At 44.5% G+C, this 21515-nt stretch overlaps 1 protein-coding gene across 3 annotated transcripts in view; it reads right to left on the bottom strand.

Annotated features, from left to right (window-relative positions):
- UBASH3B (ubiquitin associated and SH3 domain containing B) overlaps positions 1-21294 on the bottom strand; it is a 146409-nt gene extending 125115 nt beyond the window's left edge. For all 3 annotated transcript variants that reach the window (XM_029573773.1, XM_029573775.1, XM_029573776.1), the window contains exon 1: positions 20854-21294. In XM_029573773.1, coding sequence (XP_029429633.1) covers positions 20854-20981 — 128 coding nt within the window. In that variant the 5' untranslated portion in view covers positions 20982-21294. The remainder of the gene's footprint in view (positions 1-20853) is intronic.
- Positions 21295-21515: the final 221 nt, after the last annotated feature.

Here is a 21515-nt window from a genome sequence, read left to right as displayed (position 1 = left end):
GTGTCATCGCAAATTTGATCACCTCACTCATCGTACCCTTTTCCAGATCATTTATACATATATTAAAAAGCACCAGTCCAAGTACAGGTCCCTGAGGCGCTCCACTGTTTACCTTTTTCCTCTGTGAAAACTGACCATTTAATCCTACTCTCTGTTTCCTGTCTTTTAACCAACTTGCAATCCACCAAAGGACATCACCACCTATCCCATGACTTTTTTGTTTTCTTAGAAGCCTCTCATGCAGGACTTTGTCGAATGCCTTCTGGAAATCCAAATATACCACATCTACTGGTTCACCTTTGTCCACGTTTATTCACCCCTTAAAAAAAAAATAAAAAAAAATGTAGGAGATTTGTGAGGCAAGACTTCCCTTGCGTAAATCCATGCTGGCTGTGTCCCATCAAACTATGTCCATCTAAATCAGCGGTTCTCAACCTGTGGGTCGCGACCCTGGCGGGGGTCGAACGACCAAAACGCAGGGGTCGCCTAAAGCAGGTCCCCAACCACCGGTCTGCGGACCAGTACCGGGCCGTTGGGGTTTTTTGCCGGTCCGTGGCGCCGCGGCGAGGCGGGGCGAAGCTGGCGACCTGCCTCCTCCAACCCCAAAAGGGAAGAGACATGGCCCAAAAAGCTAGCGCGTCGCAGTGACGTATGTTGCTGGAGCCGCGCAGGCAGGAAGGAGGTGTATCAGCCACTGCAGGTGCTCCTCCTACTTCCTTCCTGCCCGCCCTGCCCCGGAAGACAAATGTTGCCGGAGCCGCATGGGGAGGAAGGAGGAGGCGCTTCAGCTGCGTGCAGAAGAGGAGCAGCGGGGCCGGGAAGACTAGGGCCACTGCAGAGCCCATCCTGTGGCAACCCGTAAAGAAGAGGCCCAGAGGTGAGAGAGAGGTGTGTGCAAGTATGAGATGAGTTGAGAGACTGTGTGTGTTTGCAGAGACAGCATGTGAGAGCCTCTGTGTGTGTGAAAGAGACAGCATGTAAGAGTGAGAGCCTGTGCTTGAGCAAGGCAGCATGTGGGGGTGTGAGAGAGCCTGTGTGTGAGACTCAGACAGCCTGTGCCAGTGAGAGCCTGTGTGTGTGTGTGTGAGAGAGAAATGCATGTGAGAATGAGAACCTGACTGTGTGTTTGAGGGAAGAAGACAGGTGGAGAGAAAAGAGAGAGAAAAAAAGGCAATATAAAAGGAAATGGCAAAAAATTAGAAAGGGAAGCAGATGTAAAAAAAAATACTTTTTACTGATTGGCACATGTAATCTTTGGGAATGTGCAAGAGTAGCACTTTCTCTATGGCGGATCTCACAATGTACGAGATCAACATGGAGGAAGTGGAAACCCACGGGGCCTGCGCAGAGGAGGCAGCAGAATGGGCTTCAGTGCCAATAGCAGCAATCAGTGCCTCCCCAATAGCCACGTGGCAGCAATTAGATTAATTGTTTGACTCAGCTGGAGGTGACAAAGTATGAAGTGGGATGTGAAATCAGCTTGATCTGGTGGAGAATTAGGATTGCTGTTACACATGAACTGTATTTGGCAAACAAAGGGAGCCAGGATAATCAATTGATGCCTGCAGCTGAGGACTGATTCATTATGACTCATGTAGAAATTAGTGCATTTTCCAGATTAGTCTGCATAACACAATTCTCAACATTCAGCATTATTTCTGCTGCATAGAGTTTTATCTGAGAGGCTCTGAGGTTGTGAGGGAGCCAGTAAGAGTGAGAGCATGAGTGTGTATGAGAAAATCCAGGGGAGTAAGAGTGTGTGTGAGTGGGGGGGGGGGGGAGAGAGTGTATCAGTGTCTGTGAGAGTGAGAGGTTATGGTTGGGTATAAGAGCATGAATGTGTATGTATGAGAGAGAATGGACATGTGAGAGTATGTGTGAGAGAGAGAGGATAACCTCCTAATCCTCGACAATATCAGGGTGACTGGAAATCAAGAGCTCCCATGTATGGACAGCAGGGGCTTTTTAAAATCCTTATTAGTTTTAATTATTGTGTGTTATTTGATATATGTGCTGTTTTGAAATATTATTGGTGTTTGGGAAATTATAAAAATGTATATGATTTTAATTAATAGAAATTCTATTTATCAGTAATTTTAAAATATTCTTTTATTAGTATGGTTTTACTATTATAACTGATGCTTTATGTTTCTTAATTTTATTGTTTTATGAGGAATGGTGGTTCTGTTTATAAATGTCATAATAAATAAGTATGCACTAAAATCCAACCCCATCCATAACCCCGCCCCCATATGACCAAAGCCCCACCCTCACCCCGCCCTCACCCCGCCCTCGCAGGGCGAGGGCGGGGCAAGGGGTCACCGCAACATGAGGAACTGTATTTCGGGGTCACGGCATTAGAAAGGTTGAGAACCACTGATCTAAATGTTTTGTGATTTTATTCTTTATAACAGTTTTCACGATTTTTCGCGGCACTGAAGTCAGGCTCACCAGTCTATAGTTTCCCGGATCACCCCTGGAACCCTTTTTAGATATAGAAGTTACATTGGCCATCTTCCAATCTTCAGGTATATCGGATGATTTTAATGATAGGTTAAAATTTTTACTAATAGTTCTGCTTCCTTTGCATTTATTCCTTGGAGGTATTTAAATGTCTCTATTGTATCTCTCCTTTCCTCCAGGGTATATGCATGTTTAGATCTTTAAGAGTGTCCCCATAATGCTTTATGATAAAAGACCATTGTCCGTGTTAGTAGCTGCTTTCTGGACTGACTCCATCCCGTTTATATCCTTTTGAAGGTGCGGTCTCCAGAACTGTACACAGCACTCCAAATGAGGTCTCATTATAGACTTATAAGATGCAATATCACCGTTTTTCTGCTAGCTGTTCCTCTTCTGCTATCTTTTGCTGGCACCTTATCTATCTATCTGTTTGGCCACCTTAAGATCATTAGGTAATCGTCCCCCAGATTCTGCTCTTGTTTTGTGCACAGAACCTCACCCCCTATACTGTACTGCAACTCAGATGCAAGACCCTGCATTTTTTTAGCATTAGATCTTATCTGCCAGACTTTAAACCAAGGGTAGGCAACTCCAGTCCTGGAGTACCAGAAACAGGTCTGGTTTTCAAATATCCACAATGAAAATGCATAAGATACCTTTACATACAATGGAAGCAGAACATACAAATATATCTCATGCATAGCCATTGTAGATATCCTGAAAAACCAACTGTTTCTGACACCAGAGTTGCTTACCCCTGCTCTAGGCTATTTCTTCAGCTTCATTAGATCCCTCCTCATGTAAAATATTAGGGGACAGGGTGAGCCATGATGAGTTCTGCAAGCCTCTCCCCCCCTTCTCTCCAGAAGCAGCCAAACTACTGCTAGAAACCAGGGAGTCTACTAGCACTATAATATGGTGCTAGGGACCCTTTGAGGAGCACTACTGCTTTGTAACCTGAGCTGTACCCCAGTCATGCACCTCAGCCAAGCAGCCCGCTTCTGAGCCTCACACAGCATTTCCTGTTCATTCATCATACGACTTGGCTTTGATATGATAACCAGCACCAAAGCTGCAACGTGACAGAAACAGGGCACATTTTATGTATTATTATATCAGTGCTACTGTCTTGTCTCCACTGATATGCCAAGACAAAAATCACTTAACCTCTACAATAGCATTAAGACATTCCAGGGCACATAATTTATCAGACTATGAGGAAATGAAATATTAAATGAGAGTTCTCCATATTTTCTTTTGTTAAATCAGTGTTTTTCCAGTGCTGTTCGCACATCTCATATTCCTTTCATTAGCCGACTCCTTTTCAAAGTCATCATTGCAACATTCAGCGCTTAAAATCCCAATTTTCCTAAATACTGCTGTCCCTGACCAAACTAAAAAAAAAAAGGACTTCTTTAAAAATAAATGAAAGTTTTCGGCAGCTCTGCACATCACCACATAAGAGACCCAGGTTCGATTGCCAAAATCAGACTTCTGCTGATGCTGCAGAAGAAGCACTCACAGCCTGCCCAGCCCCCAGCCAAAGTGGGTCACTATACAACAGCAGCTCCTAGTAGCCAGACCCAGGGAGCAAACATGGCAGGCTCTGAAGGAAGCTGTGTCCTATGACCTTTGGGCCCAGCCTATGGCTGAATTGGGGAGGAAAACCGCTGGGTAGCTGCAAGTGAAAATTGGCTGCACTGCGGCCCCAGAGGGGGAAGGGGCAGGTTGCAATTGAGCTGGAAGGTGAAGCCCAAAAGGAGCAAGAGGAAATTACTGGACCACAACCCAAAAAAAAACAAAAACAAAAAAACCCCCCACAAAACAAACAGAAAAACAACCCCAAAACATTTTTTCACAATTAGTTCTGATTTTGTTTTCCAGCATAAAGGGCATTTTGTGCTACCTGACATGACAATCACTCAATGCATTTGTTCCTCTTTAGGCCGATGAGTTCTTTGGGGGGGGGTTTTGACTGTTCATAAGAACATGAAGCTGTATTCACTTGCAGCTGACTCATGTTGCAGGGAGACAGCAGAGGGATTTAATTACATCTTTTGTTTTTCTTTTTTTTTTTAAGGAGAAATACATTTTTTTGTTGAATCACTTCCAAACCTGTCAATGAGCTTAAGATGCTCACAGCAAGCACAGAGCGGCCTACGTCCGGAGCGGAGGCAGGGTGACTTAATTAACAGCCAGTCATAATGCAAGCTGAAGAACATTAAATAAATTAGATCTCAATCAAATTTCTCTTCCAGAAGCCTCTGTCGGACTCAAACGTGAATTAATTTTGCACTTGATGAACAAACCGGCATGGGAGACCTGTAGTTGTGTTACTGGGACTGAGTTTGACTGTCAGCCCTGCTACTCTGCTCAGCAGTTTACCCCCTTTTTAACTCTCTCCCCTCCCCTTTTCCCCCTTCTCCACCACTGGCTGGGCCAGAGGGTCACGGTAACAGGGAGTCACCATTACACAGAGGCTGAGCCTCCCCGCTCAGGGGTGAGGGGGCGTGGATGGCTCTGCAACATCCTCTGGCCAGCCTGAGAAACGGAAATCAGGTTTCAACCTCAAACCCAGGTCTCACATGGTGGCCTACGTCACCACCACTGAGCTGGCCTAAAAATGTCATTTATGTATTTATTTTTTTATTTTTTTTATCAAGGCAATGAGAGCAAACACACCTTAAATTGAACAAAAAAAAAAAGGAGCAGCTAACTCCACAAAGGTGTAGAAACAATCAATATAAAATGAATTGGATGGAGAACTTAGTATCGGCAAATAAGCGTGCTCAACAACGTAATCCACAGTCTCTTGCCTGCCATGGGCTACAAACCGTATCATGCGGGAAGCACTTATTTACACCAACCTATATCTCTATTATATAATTAGTCGAAAAATCTTTTATTATGAACAATGTTGCATTCAATATCAAATGCTCAGAAAGGTTTTTGTAAAAATTGTATTAAAAAAAAAAATATGCTTAACTTGCAGTGTATTTGTTGACTATTTTCAAACACCAACTATTTTCTGCATGGAAAACCACCATAATGCTCCTGCTGTATTAACTACCCAACACTGGCAATGTTTTGGCACCGTACCGTGCCTGCATCAGGGGTACAATCTTAAATACTTAGCTGCCAATGGCTCTGCTTAACAACTTCGAAAGCATGGCGGTATAACTTCAGCAGCAGCAGTTAGGAGCCTGCCTGTCTTCAGAAAGTGGGGTAATACATCTGGGTGACAAGCCGGCGTGATTTTTCTCACCTTGAATATTTACGAGATATATTTTTTTGCACACGTTTGGTCCAAAATGGACAGATTCGTTTTCTTCGTTTCGGGTGCTCTGAAAAGCAGAGCAGTCCATGACCCTCAAGGACCGGATGTGCCCGACCCCGAGTGCGCATGGCATGTCTTACCAAGGTGTGAAACACGCCGTGTCATTTAAAGCTAGTCAACCCCCCCCCCCGTCCTAAAGCTTGGAAAGAGCTTTCCACAAGCAATACAATTATTTTAGGACTTTGTAGAAGCAGGGGTGTTACACTCTGGGCCACGAAAGTCACCTGCTGGCCTGGTGGCTTTCAGGAGCAGCAAGCTCCGGAAATGAACCATGATCTAAGAGTTGCCGAAGGCAAAACCTGGTCCTGGCTATGCTTTGCCGACATCCTGAAAGCTCAAACGTGTTGGGAGCCAGGGCTTGACATCCCTTTTGTACATCGTCTGCCCGTTAAAAGTGCAGGGTCTTCACTTTCTTTTAAAAAACTAAGAAAGAGAAAAAAAAAAAAAAAGTTACCTCCTGGAGAACCTTGGAAGCCCTAAATGCCCTTCTTTCCCTGAAAATATCTTACGCATCAGATTACATGAACAGATGCAAAGAAAATCCAGCATGGAACGCTCTGCAGGACTTTGCCCGAAATGCTTGGAGAGGGGGTGGAACAGTTCCCTGGTGTTTTTTGTACGACCTTTGCCCCCTCCCAATGGAATTTATTTATTTTTTTTTTTTTTAAATAATCCCTGAAGCTGTAGGAAATCCTTGGACATCCTTTTAAAAACCGTACAACAAACTGTTTCACAGGGCTTTGGTACTGCCTTTTGGCTTTTATTTATTTAGCACTTTTATATACCGATTTTCCAGTAACAGAATTACTAATCAAGTCGGTTTACATTCAAAAACAATAACCATGACAAGAAGTTGTCTTACAAAAAACAGGATGATTCGAACTTGGATACAAATAACTGGGAATAACAACATAAAATAACATAGTTAAAGGAGCCTAATGTAGGCTGGCGTTAAGACCAGATGTTAAGAGTAGGACGAGGTTTTTAAGATTTGACTGCATAGAGATAAATAGATAGAACGTTTGCAGAACATTTAAGACAGAAAACGCAGAAACATAGAACAGGATGGCAGCTAAGGTCCGTAAGGCCCAGATAAGCCTCCGCCCTATTTTATTCTTCGTGCTGTGCCACAGACCCCAGTGGTTTCCTGGATTTTCCCCTCACGTCACATCCATTATGGATCGTCTGGGCTAATCTGGAATTCCGTCACTGCTTTGGTGTCTCACCAACCTTAACGCTCGGAGGCTCAGGGGGTAGTCCTGCGCACTGCCGGGACCGGCCCGTGAGGCAGAACACAGTTTGGTACTAGTGACTAGCTTCTGTTCTCTGCTCTGGCTGGGGATGCTGCAGAGGCAGCGCCTGCAGCCTCTGAGGGGGGGGGGATTGGTGGTGGTCAGGGGGTGGGGAAAAGGGAGGGAGTCTAGCCATCGCACAGCGACACCTAGTGTTCAGACTCAGCGTGTGCATGTATCAGATTCCAGAGGGAGCCGTGGTCTGCTGTCACTGCAGACTGGGTAGATTTTATAAAATTTATTTGATTTATATTCTACTTTTCGGCACTTCAAAGCAGATTACGTTCAGGTGCTGTAGGTATTCAGGTACCGTAGTTGTGAATAAAGGCTCATGGCATGGTAGCCCAAGAGAGGCCGGCTCCGACTCAACTGGAAGTCCAAAAGGAGCAGGCGATAACTGCTGTGCCAAAAAAAAACAAAACATTTGTTTCAGACTGCATTGGCTTCTGTGCTATTTTTTTAAACTACGCAGCCTCAGCTATCCTTTTTTTGGAGCAGGGGCAGGCGACTCCAATCCTCCAGTGCTGCGAGCCAGACGGGTTTTCAGGATATCCACAATGAATATGCATGAGATGCAATGAAAGCAGCCCATGCAGATGCATCTCCTGACTGGCATGCCTGTCCCCGATTTAGAGTATCAAATTAGCTTCTGCACTGCAAATGGTTATGAACGGATTCTTATTTACCTCCGGCTATGCACCTGTCTAGTTCTCACGTTCTGCAGGTGGGAATGAAGTTTCCTGAGAAGTGCGAATGCTGAAATCTGTTACACAGAAGCCCACACTTTGTCATTTACAATAACCCATCTTCAGCAGAGCTAACTAACCTACTCATATACACTAACCTCTGTGTTTTTAATTGTCTTAAGATTAATTTTTAAGGTAATAAACATGCTGTTTTAACATTTTATTGTAACTTCTATTTTTACCAGGTTGTTCTTACGCTAATGTAATTTTTATTGTATTTATCATATACAGAATAGAATGCAAAGTTTTATCAATCCTCCATAAATTAATCATAGGACAACAAAACCATTGGCTAACTGACACATTGAACTACATGCTCCAAAAAGGAATCTTCGCTCAATGAATAAAGGCCTCCTTAAAATTCCTCATGCTAAAATCACGCACCTAGTATCAACCCGAGAAAGAGCTATATCCATCGCCAGCCCATCGCTATGGAACGCCTTACCCCTAAATCTAAGAACCCAAGTTGACATCAAAACTTTCAAAAAAGAATTAAAAACCTGGCTTTTTACCAGAGCTTTTTCAGAAGATCTCAAATATCAACACCAACAAACTCCCAACCAGACAACTCCAAAAAAAACCAAAGACACCATCCTATCAACTTACGACAGGCTAATCAAACCATGAACTCTATAACAGAAATCTAAAAGTGTTTCCCTATATAATCTAACCCTCTATTACCCCCCAATGCTACCCAACTTTATCTTTAAATTATATTTGTTAAAACTCTAATGTCACTCTCCTAATGTAAACCATTATGATGGCAAAACCGAATATACGGTATACAAAATGTTAAAATAAATAAAAATAAATCTTGTTGTAATTTTTATTACTGTTGTAAACTGTTATGATGGCTACACCGAATGACAGTATATAAAAAATCAGTAACAGGCAGATACAGTACAGTGCGCTCTGTTAACCTGTCATTGGACGCGCATTTTCCCTTACCCCTTATTCAGTAAGGGGGCGAAAAACGCGCATCCAACCCGCCGAACCTAATAGCGCCCTCAACGTGCATTTGCATGTTGAAGGCCCTATTAGGTATTCGCGCGTGATTCAGAAAGTAAAATATGTGCAGCCAAGCCGCACATTTTACTTTCAGAAATTAGCGCCTATCCAAAGGTGGCGCTAATTTCTTCGGGCACCGGGAAAGTGCACAGAAAAGCAGTAAAAACTGCTTTTCTGTGCACCCTCCAACTTAATATCATGGCGATATTAAGTCGGAGGTCCCGAAGGGTAAAAAAAGTAAAAAATAAATAAATAAATAAAAATTTGAAGTCGGCCAGCGGCTGTTGGGTCAAAAACCGGACGCTCAATTTTGCTGGCGTCCGGTTTCTGAGTCCATAGCTGTCAGCGGGCATGAGAACCGATGCCGGCAAAATTGAGCGTCGGCTGTCAAACCCGCTGACAGCCGCTGCTCTGGGCCAAAAGGAGGCGCTAGGGACGCGCTAGTGTCCCTAGCGCCTCCTTTTGCCTGTTTCTACCGCAGGACCTAATTTAAATACTGCATCGTGCGCACAGGCGAGTGGCCTGTGCGCACACCGAGAGAGCGGGCATTCGCCCGCTCTCCCGCGGACTTTACTGAATTGGCCTGTCTGTAAGTAAGTAAATAAATAAGGGGGCTAGAGGGGAGATACCTGGTTCATTTCAGCCGAGCATCTGTAGGCAGCCGAACCTAACCAGCTAGGTTCTCAGCTGAAGAAGATTTGCCCTGCTGGATTCAGGACACTTATTTGTCAGGCTGGGGTTACCTGGCTAAACCTGGCTCAGGGCTGAAAATCAGTACTAAACTGGCTAAGTCATAAGTCCTGCCCTGAAGCCCCCCCCCGGCTAGATTTGCCCACCTTATGAGCTCAGGGAGCTTTAAGCAGCTAACTCTTGACGTTGCTTGCTTATCCAATTTGAAAAATCAAACTCGTTAGCGTAAAGGCATTTTAATATTCCACTTTCTCTTGTGGCGAGGAGGAGCCCCAACGTGGGCCAGGATTCCACCACCCGTGGTGGCGAGCACGATGCCACAAATGTATTCTGCAGGCCCTTGAGAAGCTCCTCGGCAGGGTAAAGGCTTTAAGATGCTTTTTTTTTTTTCCTTCCCACACTTTGAGATGAGAAGGTGAGATAGCAGATGTCTTGTCGGGGGGGGGGGGGGGGGGGGGGGGGGGGCGTGGAAGAACGCTCTTCTGAACCAGCCCGTGAGAAAAACCGAACGGTATTCAATAACCTGCCTGCAAGCTACCGCTGTGGTCGGTGCCAGAAGGCCCGCAGAGCCCTTATGTTACTTAGGGATGGATTCAGCAATTGTTATGCACCAAAAGGGTTAAAACAAAAAAAAAAATAAGCACAGGAAATGTGGCCGGGGTTTATACAAGCTGATAAGCACAACTGAAAGGTCAGGCATGAAACGGTCTGTTTTAGAACTTACCGTTTCAAAGCAAATATTTAGTGCCTCGGAAGTTTTATGATAACTCTTGTTTTTAATATTCTTATAACCAGCAGCATGACTTCAAATTACAGGTCCCTAAGCAAAGGTTTTAGAAGGCCGGCCCCCCCCCCCCCTCCACCACGGCTACTGCAGAGGTCAGGGGGTAAGCGAGTCCCTCTCCGAAGTTGTGACAACGGGTGGGTGGGGGATCCCCTCCGAAGATCTGGCTCCTTTCCTCGCTGTTCAGAGCCAGTCAGAGTTTTTCCGCCTTTTAAGGGTGGGAGTATTCCGTCCCCCAACCACCTCAAAAAGGCGCAGGGGCTGGCAGGCCAGCTCAAGGTTAACCACATTTGTGTGCCAGTGGCTAGCGATGTCCCTGCGCCTGGTTCTCCCTTCTGCCCCATGGCCTCGTCCTGGATTCTGTCCCTCCTACCCTTCTCTCCAGTCCTTTCCTTCTTTCTTACCCTCCCCCAGAAGACGGAGAGTCAGGGCGAGGCCCGAGAGCCAGCACACACTGACGAGCCCCGTGGTGGCCCTGTGCCTCCCACAGCAAGACCATGCGGGAGGAAGGTGCAGATGTTTCAGGACCTGCGAGCTCACAAGCTCTGCAATGATTTCCACCCCTTGCTAATGCTGCTACAACCACGTTGTCCACTGGCCCCAGTCATCTGTTCCAGAACAGTGGGGCAGAGGACGTCCGACTCCCCCTGCCAGCTTGGGGCCCCCACACACTACGGTGACTGCTTGAGCAGAATTCATTCCACTACATGAGCTAAGCAGGCTGTGAATTTTAATTCTAAACCAAGGAGCAAACCTCGGAATTCAAAAAAAGGTACAGTGCGTATAATCCATTTCAGTAACATGACGACCATATCCAGGCTGGTTCCTTTTAACCGCATCTACTGAATGTATTCTCATTTAGTCTAAAACAGAGTACAAGACATGCAATGGCCTGGCCTGCTCTTTCAGATAAGGCATTAATTGCATGAACTTTCAGGACTAAAAACAATCCTGCAGCCCTGAAATGAAAGAAGCTAAAAAAAACTTTGAAGCCAGACACTCTACCTGCAGCAGTGTTAATGAGGGGGTCTTTACTGCAGCAGAAAGAACCATCGCCTGTGCGTGATTCCGGGGGAAAAAAAACACCACCATTTAGTTTGTGAGAAGGACACAAGGAAAGGAACCTGGTTCTGGCTTTTTTTTTTTTTTTTTAAATCCGTTCTGAAAACACCAGGGATTTATTACTCATGTCAGTTTCCGAGGGGGTAATGTCTCCAAATAACTCTTATGTTGTACTGCTGCCCAACGGAGCAATATAATAATGGGGGGGGGGGGGGGGGGTGTGTGTGTGTGAAATTCTTCTATGCACAAAACAAGAGCAAGGCCAGGGAGTGATCGTATATGAAGACCTCAAGGTGGCCAAACGAGTGGACAAAGTGTCTACAGAAAGCAGAAAGATGCTTGGACGCACAGGGAGAGGAATGGTCAGCAGCAAAAGAGGAGGAGGTATTGCCCCTGGGTAAGTCCCTGATGAGACCTCACTTGGAGTGCTGTGGATAATTCTGGAGTCCACAACTTCAAAAGGATAGAAGCTGGATGGAGTAGGTCAGTGGTCTTCGGTGTACAGCATATGGGGACAGACTTAAAAAATGTAAGCACATATCCCCTATACTAGAGGAAAGGTGGGATATAGGGAAGATATGACAGAGACATTTCAATACTTCCAAGGTATCAATGCACAGGAGGCTCTTTCCACAGAAAGTAGGGTCTTGAAAAAGGGATCATGGGATGATGGTAACTCAGGAATAATCTGAGTAAATATGTCTTTATTGAAAGGATGGCAGATGCATGGAACAGCCTCTCAGTGGTGGAGAGCAAGGATAGTATCTGTAGACATGAAAGCATGGAACAAGCATAGGGGATCTCTGAAGGACTGGCAGGGGTTGCAGAGCCGAGCAGCTGGGATGGATGGCTGGGCAGACCAGAAAGACCATATGGTCTTTTTCTGCAGTCTTGTTTCTAGGTTTCTAAATGGGTTAATTTTGTGCACACTGTGACAGGAATGAATCTCCTTCTTAAGCCAAGGTATGTTGAGTCAGATCTCAGTCTAATGCCCTTCTTAATAAATGCATTATACCAAAGAGCTTCCTCCTGGAGTTCATAGGGGTAATGTGTGCAGGCAACATGACTAGATGTGCCTGAAAGTTCATTTTAAATCAGGCCAGTGTCGCTCACTACTATTGGGATAAATTTCTGCTGTTTACACAGTGTAGTGCTCCCTCTCACTTGAATAATAACCTGGATCTACCTTACCCACCATGCTCTTCTTAGATGGTATGGCCCCTTCTTGATGCTTTGCTGATATAAGGTACGCTACACACCAGACACCCTTACAACAATCAAGCAAACCTGCCCCTCTGAGCCAAGTACATGAAATCCCAAATATCCATGAACATAGCAGGCAGAAAGTTTGCTGGCTAAGGATACTCATGAACTATGATGGGCATTGTTAGCTCTTTTAAGGGTAATACAAGGCGAGCAGAACTGACAAGTGCAGAATTGAGACAGATGAGTTACAACAGTGGTACTTGATCTTCCTAACTCAGGGAGGCACTTCAGTGCCAGACAATCAAGTCTGAAGCTGCCATATTCAAGTGCCATTCTTATCGTCTAACCTTTAAACTCTGTAAGAGCCATTCAATTTTGTTATAAGTCAAAATGACTGTGGTGTATAAAGAGTCCCACCGATGGCCCTGAAGATCAAACATGCCTCCCTGTTCAACTATGGTTTGGAATTTTCTGATCTTGCAAAACTTGCCCAGGGAATCTGAAATCCCTCCCTAACTCATCACCTGAATTCTTTCCAGTAGCAAAAGCAGTACGAGAAGAGGGAATGGAGAACTTGCCTGGTGCGGTGATATGTTTTCAGTACTAGCAGCAGCAGTTGGGGAGCATGCATAGAGTCTTGTCTCCAAGAGAGAAGTCATTGTGTTACATGTGGAGACTATTTGGATAGTTGCCGACACACTGAATCCTCCTGAGAAGCTGTAAGACATGATCTTGGACTTAATCTGGATGGTAATCAAGCATCCAGAGTGTGCTGTTGCTTTAAATTTGGGCACCATGATAAAAATGTGAAAAATTTGCAAATGGAAGGTTCCAGATGAAAATACGTTTGTTAAAGAACATGGAAAGAAAGTGGAAAGTTCTAATCAGAAGATGACATTGTTACACATCAAAAGCAACAGCATAATCATTTGAAGAAAAAAAGTCTTGAAAAGTTAGAAAAAAAATCAAGTTTTAAGAATCTGAGAGCAGTGAATTTTCCTAGATCTTGAAATATTTCTGGTATTCAGCTATATGTCAACATTTTGAAGTTGATTTTCCAAGCCATTTCTATACGGGGAAAAAAAACCCAGAAATGACCTTGTACAAAACTGCCCGCCCAATCTGTGGGTAAAGTTAAGCAGGTGTGGGCCTGTATGCATGTCAATGTACCCAAAACGAGTAAAGGTGATCCGGGGACAGAGTGTGAGGGAGGGAGGGATTTGTGCCTACTTTTGCATTTTCTAAAGCTATGCATGTAGATTTTCCTGCAAAATCTCTGCACACATCAGCAGGTGCGTTGTCCTTGGGCCAGTTGTGTGATGGGGTTGCCACTTCCCATCCCCCCCCCCAGACCTGGAGATCTCTCTGACCCTGGTGGAATGGATCACCCCCTTTGATACTGAGCCAGGAGCAGAAGTGAGGCGCCTGATGAGGACGACATCAGATGCCGACTGAAAATAAGGCTTGTGGAAGCTGCGGCTACCGACGAGTTTAGTGGGGTATTGTGGCTAGCTGGAGGACCTAGGAGGCAAAGTCTTGAGCCCAATAGACCCGGCAAAAAATGTCTCGGCAGATTACCCCCTTCCCCAGTCCTTCCTTTGCATCAGGAAGGGTAAGATCTACGGTTGTTAGGCTGGAGGGGGATCTGGGAAGCTGTGGCTAAGGTTGAAAAATCTGTCATCTCAGTTTCAACTGCTGGTTTCCCCAATTCTAAGATATTCCGTGTAACGTCAGAGAACTGGAAACTGGAAGGAGAGAGCACAAGAAATCTTTGGATTGTGAGGAATCTTCTTTGGGCAGGACCCAGGAGCACGTTCAGATCCTAACTAAGGTTAAGATTCTAACTCATGACAAACCTGAACATTTGGAGATTGTTATTAGGAACTGAACTTTGCATTTTTTTTTTATTTTCAAAATCGTCCCTTCTATGGCTATTTCATTGAAGAGACCTGAAAATGCTTGCCCACTTATTTATTGCCAAAGCTTATTCTATTATTCTTTTACGCAAGAAAAAAAAAACAAACCATCTCAGAATGAAGCATTTTTACCCTCATTTGATTTTCAGGGTGTTTCTTCTTTTTCCTGTAGAGCAATAAGAGAAGCTATCAGCGTTTCAATGCTACTAGTGAATTTTGTCCTTGAACCTGATAGAAAATGGCCATTGAAGCTTTTTTTTTTTTCTTGCCATAAAGACAAACTGTTCCTAAACTCTGCTATTCGTGTATTTCCCAGACCTAGCTCGAGCAACACCACAGAAAAGAAAGCAATTCCTTGCAATGTGCCCCCAATTATTGCAACTTGGCGTTTAAATTATCCCTGTAAATGTGCATTCCAGCTACAATCTGTTCGTTAGGCCTTCTCTGGTTCCCCTTCTCCCCCCATCTGCCCCTTCCAGCTTACTGCCTCTTTCTTATTTCTAGGATTATGATAAGGTATTTATGTCTTTAAAACCTGTGTTACCCATCCTTCCAGATTGAAATTGAAGTTAAAGTCTTATGTCCCCTTCTTAATATGGCCTCTATGCCATGTGGGTCCCTAAAACAGAGGGGTAAGGCTTGCCTTGGTGGTCATGAAGTTGTCTGTTTTTTTTCCTATTTGGACTCTCTTTCTATTTGTGGACTGGTTTAAGTGACAAAAATAGTTTTTCCTAATGGAATAAGTATCTTACAGATATTATTTAATTGTTGCTGTTTTCTTATGGAAGAATATTAAAATAAAATTTATAGAAACATAGAAATGACGGCAGAAGAAGACCAAACGGCCCATCTAGTCTGCCCAGCAAGCTTCGCACTTTTATTTTTCTCTCTCATACTTATCTGTTACTCTTGGCTCTTAGTAACCCTTTGGTTCTATTTCCCTTCCACCCCCACCAGAGCAGTGTTGGAGCTGCATCTAAGTGTAATATCTAGCTTAATTAGTTAGGGGTAGTAGCCGCCGCAATAAGCAAGCTACACCCATGCCCATTTGTCTATCCAGACTATGCGACTCAGTCCCTGTTGGTTGTTGTCTGTATATAGATCCACTTTTCTTCATTCCCCCTGCCGTTGAAGCAGAGGGCTATGCTGGATATGCACGTAGTATCAGACTTTCTCCCCTGCCGTAGAAGCAAAGAGCTATGCTGGATATGCACGTAGTATCAGACTTCCTCCCCTGCCGTAGAAGCAGAGAGCTATGCTGGTTATGCATTGAAAGTGAAGTATCAAGCTTATTTGGTTTGGGGTAGTAACAAGCAAGCTACTCCCCGCTTTTTGTGAATGCAAATCTTTTTCCACATTTCCTCTTGCCGTTGAAGCTTGGAGCAATGTTGGAGTCGCATTAATCGTGTGTATGTTTATTGAATAAGGGTATTATCTCCAGGTAGTAGCCGTCATTCCCGCGAGCCACCCGCTTATGGAGATATTACAGAAATTATCCCCCTGTCTAAACAGCAAAAGAACATTTGGTATCATCACTATCATCTACTAATGAATGTGGCTTTGAGTTTAGAGCTGGAATTACAATCCTCTGTTGATGCTGTCTCTGAGAGAGTTGTTTCATTGATAAACTTCTTGCTGGAACCAGAGAATGGGTCCTTAAAACCTCTCTCCCCCCCAAAAAAAAAAATACAACTATTTATGGGGAATATTTGCCCTGATGTCCTATGCTCAGCTTAATCTGGATATAAAAAGTTTGTGAATTTCAGACCAGAGATATTGGAACTGAATTTGTGTTGAGATATCCTTGAAAATGTAAAATTAGATATAATGGAATGCAAATTGTATTTTACCATCAGGATCAACCTTTGAGCCAGAACTCAGAAAAAAACAAAAGCAGATGTGTGTTTCTAGCATGCCAGGGACCTCTGGACTGAGTGAAGCTTAACTTATTACCCCTAACTGCTATTTTTAGTACTATTCCCGTAGGCAGTATGTGGTTAATGTCTGTGAAGATTAGCCCTTTAAGAGTTGTTTTTTTTAATTCACAGTGATCCTAGCTTCTACCTTTTTTTTTGGAGGACAAAACACTAGAATAAGTGTAATGAGCGAGATGCCACTCCTTATATAAAATTAGGTGTGTGTGCATTTTTTTTCTAAATGACATTTTAAAAGCGCAAGGAAAACCCTTGCTTTGTTTTGTTAGAAAATGAAACAAAAAAAGCAAAATTCTCACAAAAAATTCATTGGTCCTTTTGTTTCAGAATGCTGCCACAGCCTCCGCCAGCAGCCTTGCCTCTCCCCTCCCAACACAGCTTACCCCATCTGTGGGGTTCTGGTAGTGCAAATGGGGTAGAGGCAACCCCCCCCCCGATCACTCCTGCCCTGCCGAGCCCTCATTTTAAAAAATGGTGGCGGCTAATCCCAAGGCTGGCACCATTTCTTCATGGTTGCGTGCTCGACGGCCAGCACTAGCCTCAGGATCAGCCAATGTCAGTTTGAAAACAGAAGCTGGCGGGGCAGGAGCCTCACACGAACTACTGGAACCCCACTGATGGAGTAAGCTATGTCATAGTGGGAGGGGCCAGGAGGGATTTTTTTTTTTTTTTTAATTTCTATGCACTTGGGTGGTGGGGGGGAGGTGTTGGCAGCGGGTGTATTTTAAATTTCTGTGCTGGGAGGGTTAGGATTTAGCAGGGGGGAGGGAATCAGGCCCCCATTTTCTTTGATTTTTTTTTTTCAATGAAAAACTGAAATAAGCAAACAAAATGAAAACCAAATTTAAAAAAAAAAAAAATTGTGTTCTGTCCATATCCCTAATAGAAATGGGAAATTCTGACATTGCTTATTCTATTGACCGAGATCATTTCCAGAGTAATTCTAATATTGACAAAATAAAGCTCCTTTTTTTTTTTTTTTTTTTAGAAGATAACAGTAAAGTCATTAAACATGGTTTATGTTCCCTCTTCAAAACAGTCTAGATCACAAAGCCCTGGAGTTTATGGCATCAAAGCAACTTTATACCCCACTGGCCTAACTTTTTCTTTTTCTCGTGCAGCTGAACAGTAAACCATTTATTATTTGCTACATTCTCTCACATCTCCCATCCTTTTCCCGCTTGTGAACCATAAGAGCACAAGAACTGCTATGCGGCGTCAGACCAAGGTCCATCGAGCCCAGCATCCTGCCTCTGACAGTGTCCAATCCAGGTCGCAAGTGCCTGGCAGATCCCATAAAGTAGTTCTAATCCCTGTTACTCAGACAGGAGCTGGCAGTGGTTGAATTTTAGGATTATACCTTAGTGAATTCACACCACTGTACAGCTTGGTCATTAGAAAGCAGTCCCTGCCACTCGCAGACGGGCCAATGCAATAAGACATGTAAAAATGTGCATCCAAGCTGAGGGCCTGTTTTTGTTTTTAATGCATGCACAGCCACCTCTCCTGGGCACCTGATGCTATATGTAAATGAGATGGTGCGTTAAAAGGGACACGCTAGGGAGAAATTGTGGGTCTCTAGTACCCAGGAGAGGTGGCTGTGCGCTTATTGCTATGGGCGCTAAGAAAGAATTAATGTAAATGGATTGATTTCAAATAAGATCTTTTCTGGACACACAATATACACGCACAATTTTTTTTAAAATTTTTTTATTTGTAATCGATCCATTTCATTAATTCTTTAGTAGTAGATCTACTGTTCTCTGTGGTTTTTATTTTCATAAGCCCATGACTCGTGAATGACTTAATGCCAGCTCCGGGGCTGGCATTAAATTTGCCGAGTTAAAAAAATTGTGCATTTGGTGTCCGGGGATAATAGTTAATAGTCTCATCTACATGGCATTTACATGTGATCAGCGCTATCAGCTATGCAGTTGTTTGGGCTCGTGTTTTGGACATGGGGTGTTAGTCTAGCGTATCCAAAATGCCCGTCCAACCACTCGCTAACCTGTGCGTTAGGCTGGGCACACTTTATTGTAACGACCCCACAAAGTTTACAGGATTATGGCTAAAATGCTAGTGGATGTTCTGCTGATTTCAGAGCCAGAAAGAGGATGGCGTGCACCCAGCAATGCATTTTTCTGTATCTTTTACTGAGCCCCTCCTTCTGTCTCTGTTGGATTTTCTCAATTAGCACAGAAGATGGAAAACTCCATTAGGGATTTATTTACAAAATGATTATTGCTCTCTAGAAGTCCTGGAATTGCAGATTGTTAGATTGAGCCTACAGCTCAATGCCAGGTGGCACAATGAATTGCAAAGGTTATAGGATCACAAGAATTATATTTTTCAGGACAGGCTGCATTGCATGAAGGGACTTGTAGTCCTTGCTTCTCTTAGGCAGCTCCTTTCTGGGCCTTTTGGCTAGAACTTTTTTGTACACCGCTTTCAGCGGAGCTTCCCATGGTAAAGCAGTTTATAGTAACTTTAAAAATAAATAAAAATAAATCAAGTAGAGCGTCAAACAGCGGGGTTTGAACTATGAGCTGAGGATTGTCCCCTTCCTAGCCTTTTGGCTGAGGTTGATTATAAATTGAGAGGGAAGGGGGGGGGGGGGGGGGGATTTAGCACCATTGGCAAAGCAAGAGGATTTAAACCTTAAAAAAATGTATATCTTAGGGGAATTGGAAGTAAAGATTGCTGTATACAATGGGGTAAAACCAGGACTGGATCAACCTGTTTTGAAAAAATGGAGCCAGCTGGCAATCCTAAAACAAGATTTGATTGATCTCTAGAAAATTTTCCAGCAAAATGTCCACCCCAGATCATGTTTGCCAATCTGTACTCTCACTTTTCCTGCCATTCGCCATAGAAAAATGAGTGACTTGTTTTGTAAAGCCCTGCTAAATTAGTATCCCCCTCCCCCAAACAGACTGTTTCGGGGTTTTAAAACTGAAAATATAACCTTCCTGTTTATAATTCCTTAAAACATGGACTTAAAAATTGCAAAAGGCCTTTGTTTTACTACAAAATAAATACAACTGATCTACAGAGTAACAGAGCATGGCACTGCACCTAGCGTCACTGTGATTCCTCTGTGACCTCCATCCCTCACCCCTGTGACAGCTGAGAACCGGAGTAACTGAGGCATTGTTGACGCCTGGCTGCTTTCACTAACATTGTTATTAAAACTGCAATAACACTTAGTAGCATAAAATCAGTGTACATGTGGCGGGGCACGAAATAAAGTCATACGGTTGTGTGGTCCCTGCCCCAAAGAGCTTTGAACTGAAATCTCAGCCTGGGAATTGGAAATAGTTTGCCTTTGGTCAAAGTGCTGGAGGTAAAGATGATCACCTGGAGATCAAGGCTTTCACACTTCTAGCTCTAACGAGAGAGTGTTTCCTGACCAGCCTGGCAACAAAAGGCATCATTATGGAGTGGTAATTAACCAAACAGGAGACTAACGCAAGTTGCATCAGAAACATACATGCAGCCACCCCTAGGGTGGAAAGCCTGATTTGTCATGCAGCTTTATAAAGACATTGATAATAATTATGTCATGAATAATATGGCTGTTACCTCCTGCAGGCCAGAGAGCCTAGGCACAGAAGCCAGGATATAGGCAGACAGATCGTTATAAAGAAAACCTAATCGGTTTCAGTACTCATGCATCCACCTCTCAAGCTCATGTATGTGTCTGAATTAAATGTAAAAAAAAAATAATAATACAAAACATGGGGGTGACATGGCTCACGTCTGGTAATATAAACACCTCTCTTTGCTCAAGGTCCGAACGCTTTCGCCCGCTGCTTAGTGCTTAGGATGCAGTAAAACGATGGATCTTACGCTCCATTTCTACTGTGGAACGGCGTCAGGCTAGCCTAGTGCCTGGACCTGGCAGCGCTATCGCCACTAGCCCAGGCAAGGTGTCCTTACCAGGGGTGGGGAGAAAAACCCCACCACATCAGCCATGCCGAAAGCAGCTGCTGCACCCAGCCCAGAAAGTGAAGCCTGGCCGCCCCCCCTGTCTCCAGACAGGCACCGCAGTGGGTGACTGTGTCCTTCCTCCACTGCAGCATCCACCCATCCCTTTGGAGAAACAAGACCGAGCCTGCAATGCTCAGCGCACCAGGCTGCTGCAGGCTCGCAGACGGAGCTCCTCGGGAAAAAAAGCTGCGAGCCGGCTCAAAGCAAAACAAGCAAAGCAAAAGGCGAAGCATTTCCTTATTACCTGCTTACTGCACTGCCCCGGGGTCACGGGGCGCTTCCCCAGCCCCCCCCCGGTTACAAAGCACAGCACACGCCAACGAGAATCCAAAACGCTGCTGCTCCCTAGAAAATTACAAAAAAAAAAAAAGCCATGCCAAGCAAGCAGCCCTGCTAGAAACGAAAAACTGGAGGTCTCCACTTACGCCCGAGCTTTAGGGAACCCCATGGATAGGAGAACATCCAGGGACGAGCCATGCTTGATTGTCCCAGTCCGGTGCTGTCTGTGCCTTCTCGGGGTGACTTTGCTGTACAGGTCTTCTTTGGCAGCCATGGTCGGTGTGCAAGTCACTGTGCCATCGGAACCGCGCGGCTCTCAGCCATCTCCTAGACTCGATAAAAGGAAAGAGGCTGGCGTGTGCGTGTGCATGTAAGAGACAGCTTCCTGGTGCACCACCAGCAGCCACTTATAAACTCATCCTCCGGCTAGGAAGTGACTTTTTCGAAATCCGCAGCATTTGCAGGGAGTGATCCGGGCAATTCGGCTTCACCGCTGGCAGCACGGGGGCCACATGAAGCAGGCCATTGCAACTTCCTCTGCTTTAAGCTTCAACCGTCAGGAATTCGCTGGGAATAATTTTTGAATGGATCAAAAGGCAGATGTCTGGTGGGCAGAGGCTCGCCTTCCTGTGCAGGAGCCCTCCCCTCTCTTAAAGAGGCAGTGAGCTCAGCATTGATCGAGTCAGGCAGGCTCGAAGAGCATTTTCTACCTTTCAAATCACTGCTGGAATAGTCTTTTTTTTTTTTTTTTTTGTCAGATATAAATAATATATGTTTGTGGTGCTGAGACGGGGGCATGGGGGGAATA

This window comes from Rhinatrema bivittatum, chromosome 12, assembly GCF_901001135.1.
Source record: "Rhinatrema bivittatum chromosome 12, aRhiBiv1.1, whole genome shotgun sequence".
Taxonomy (NCBI): domain Eukaryota; kingdom Metazoa; phylum Chordata; class Amphibia; order Gymnophiona; family Rhinatrematidae; genus Rhinatrema; species Rhinatrema bivittatum.
The sequence above is the reverse complement of the archived record's forward strand: the minus strand, read 5'-3'. Positions and strand labels throughout refer to the sequence as shown.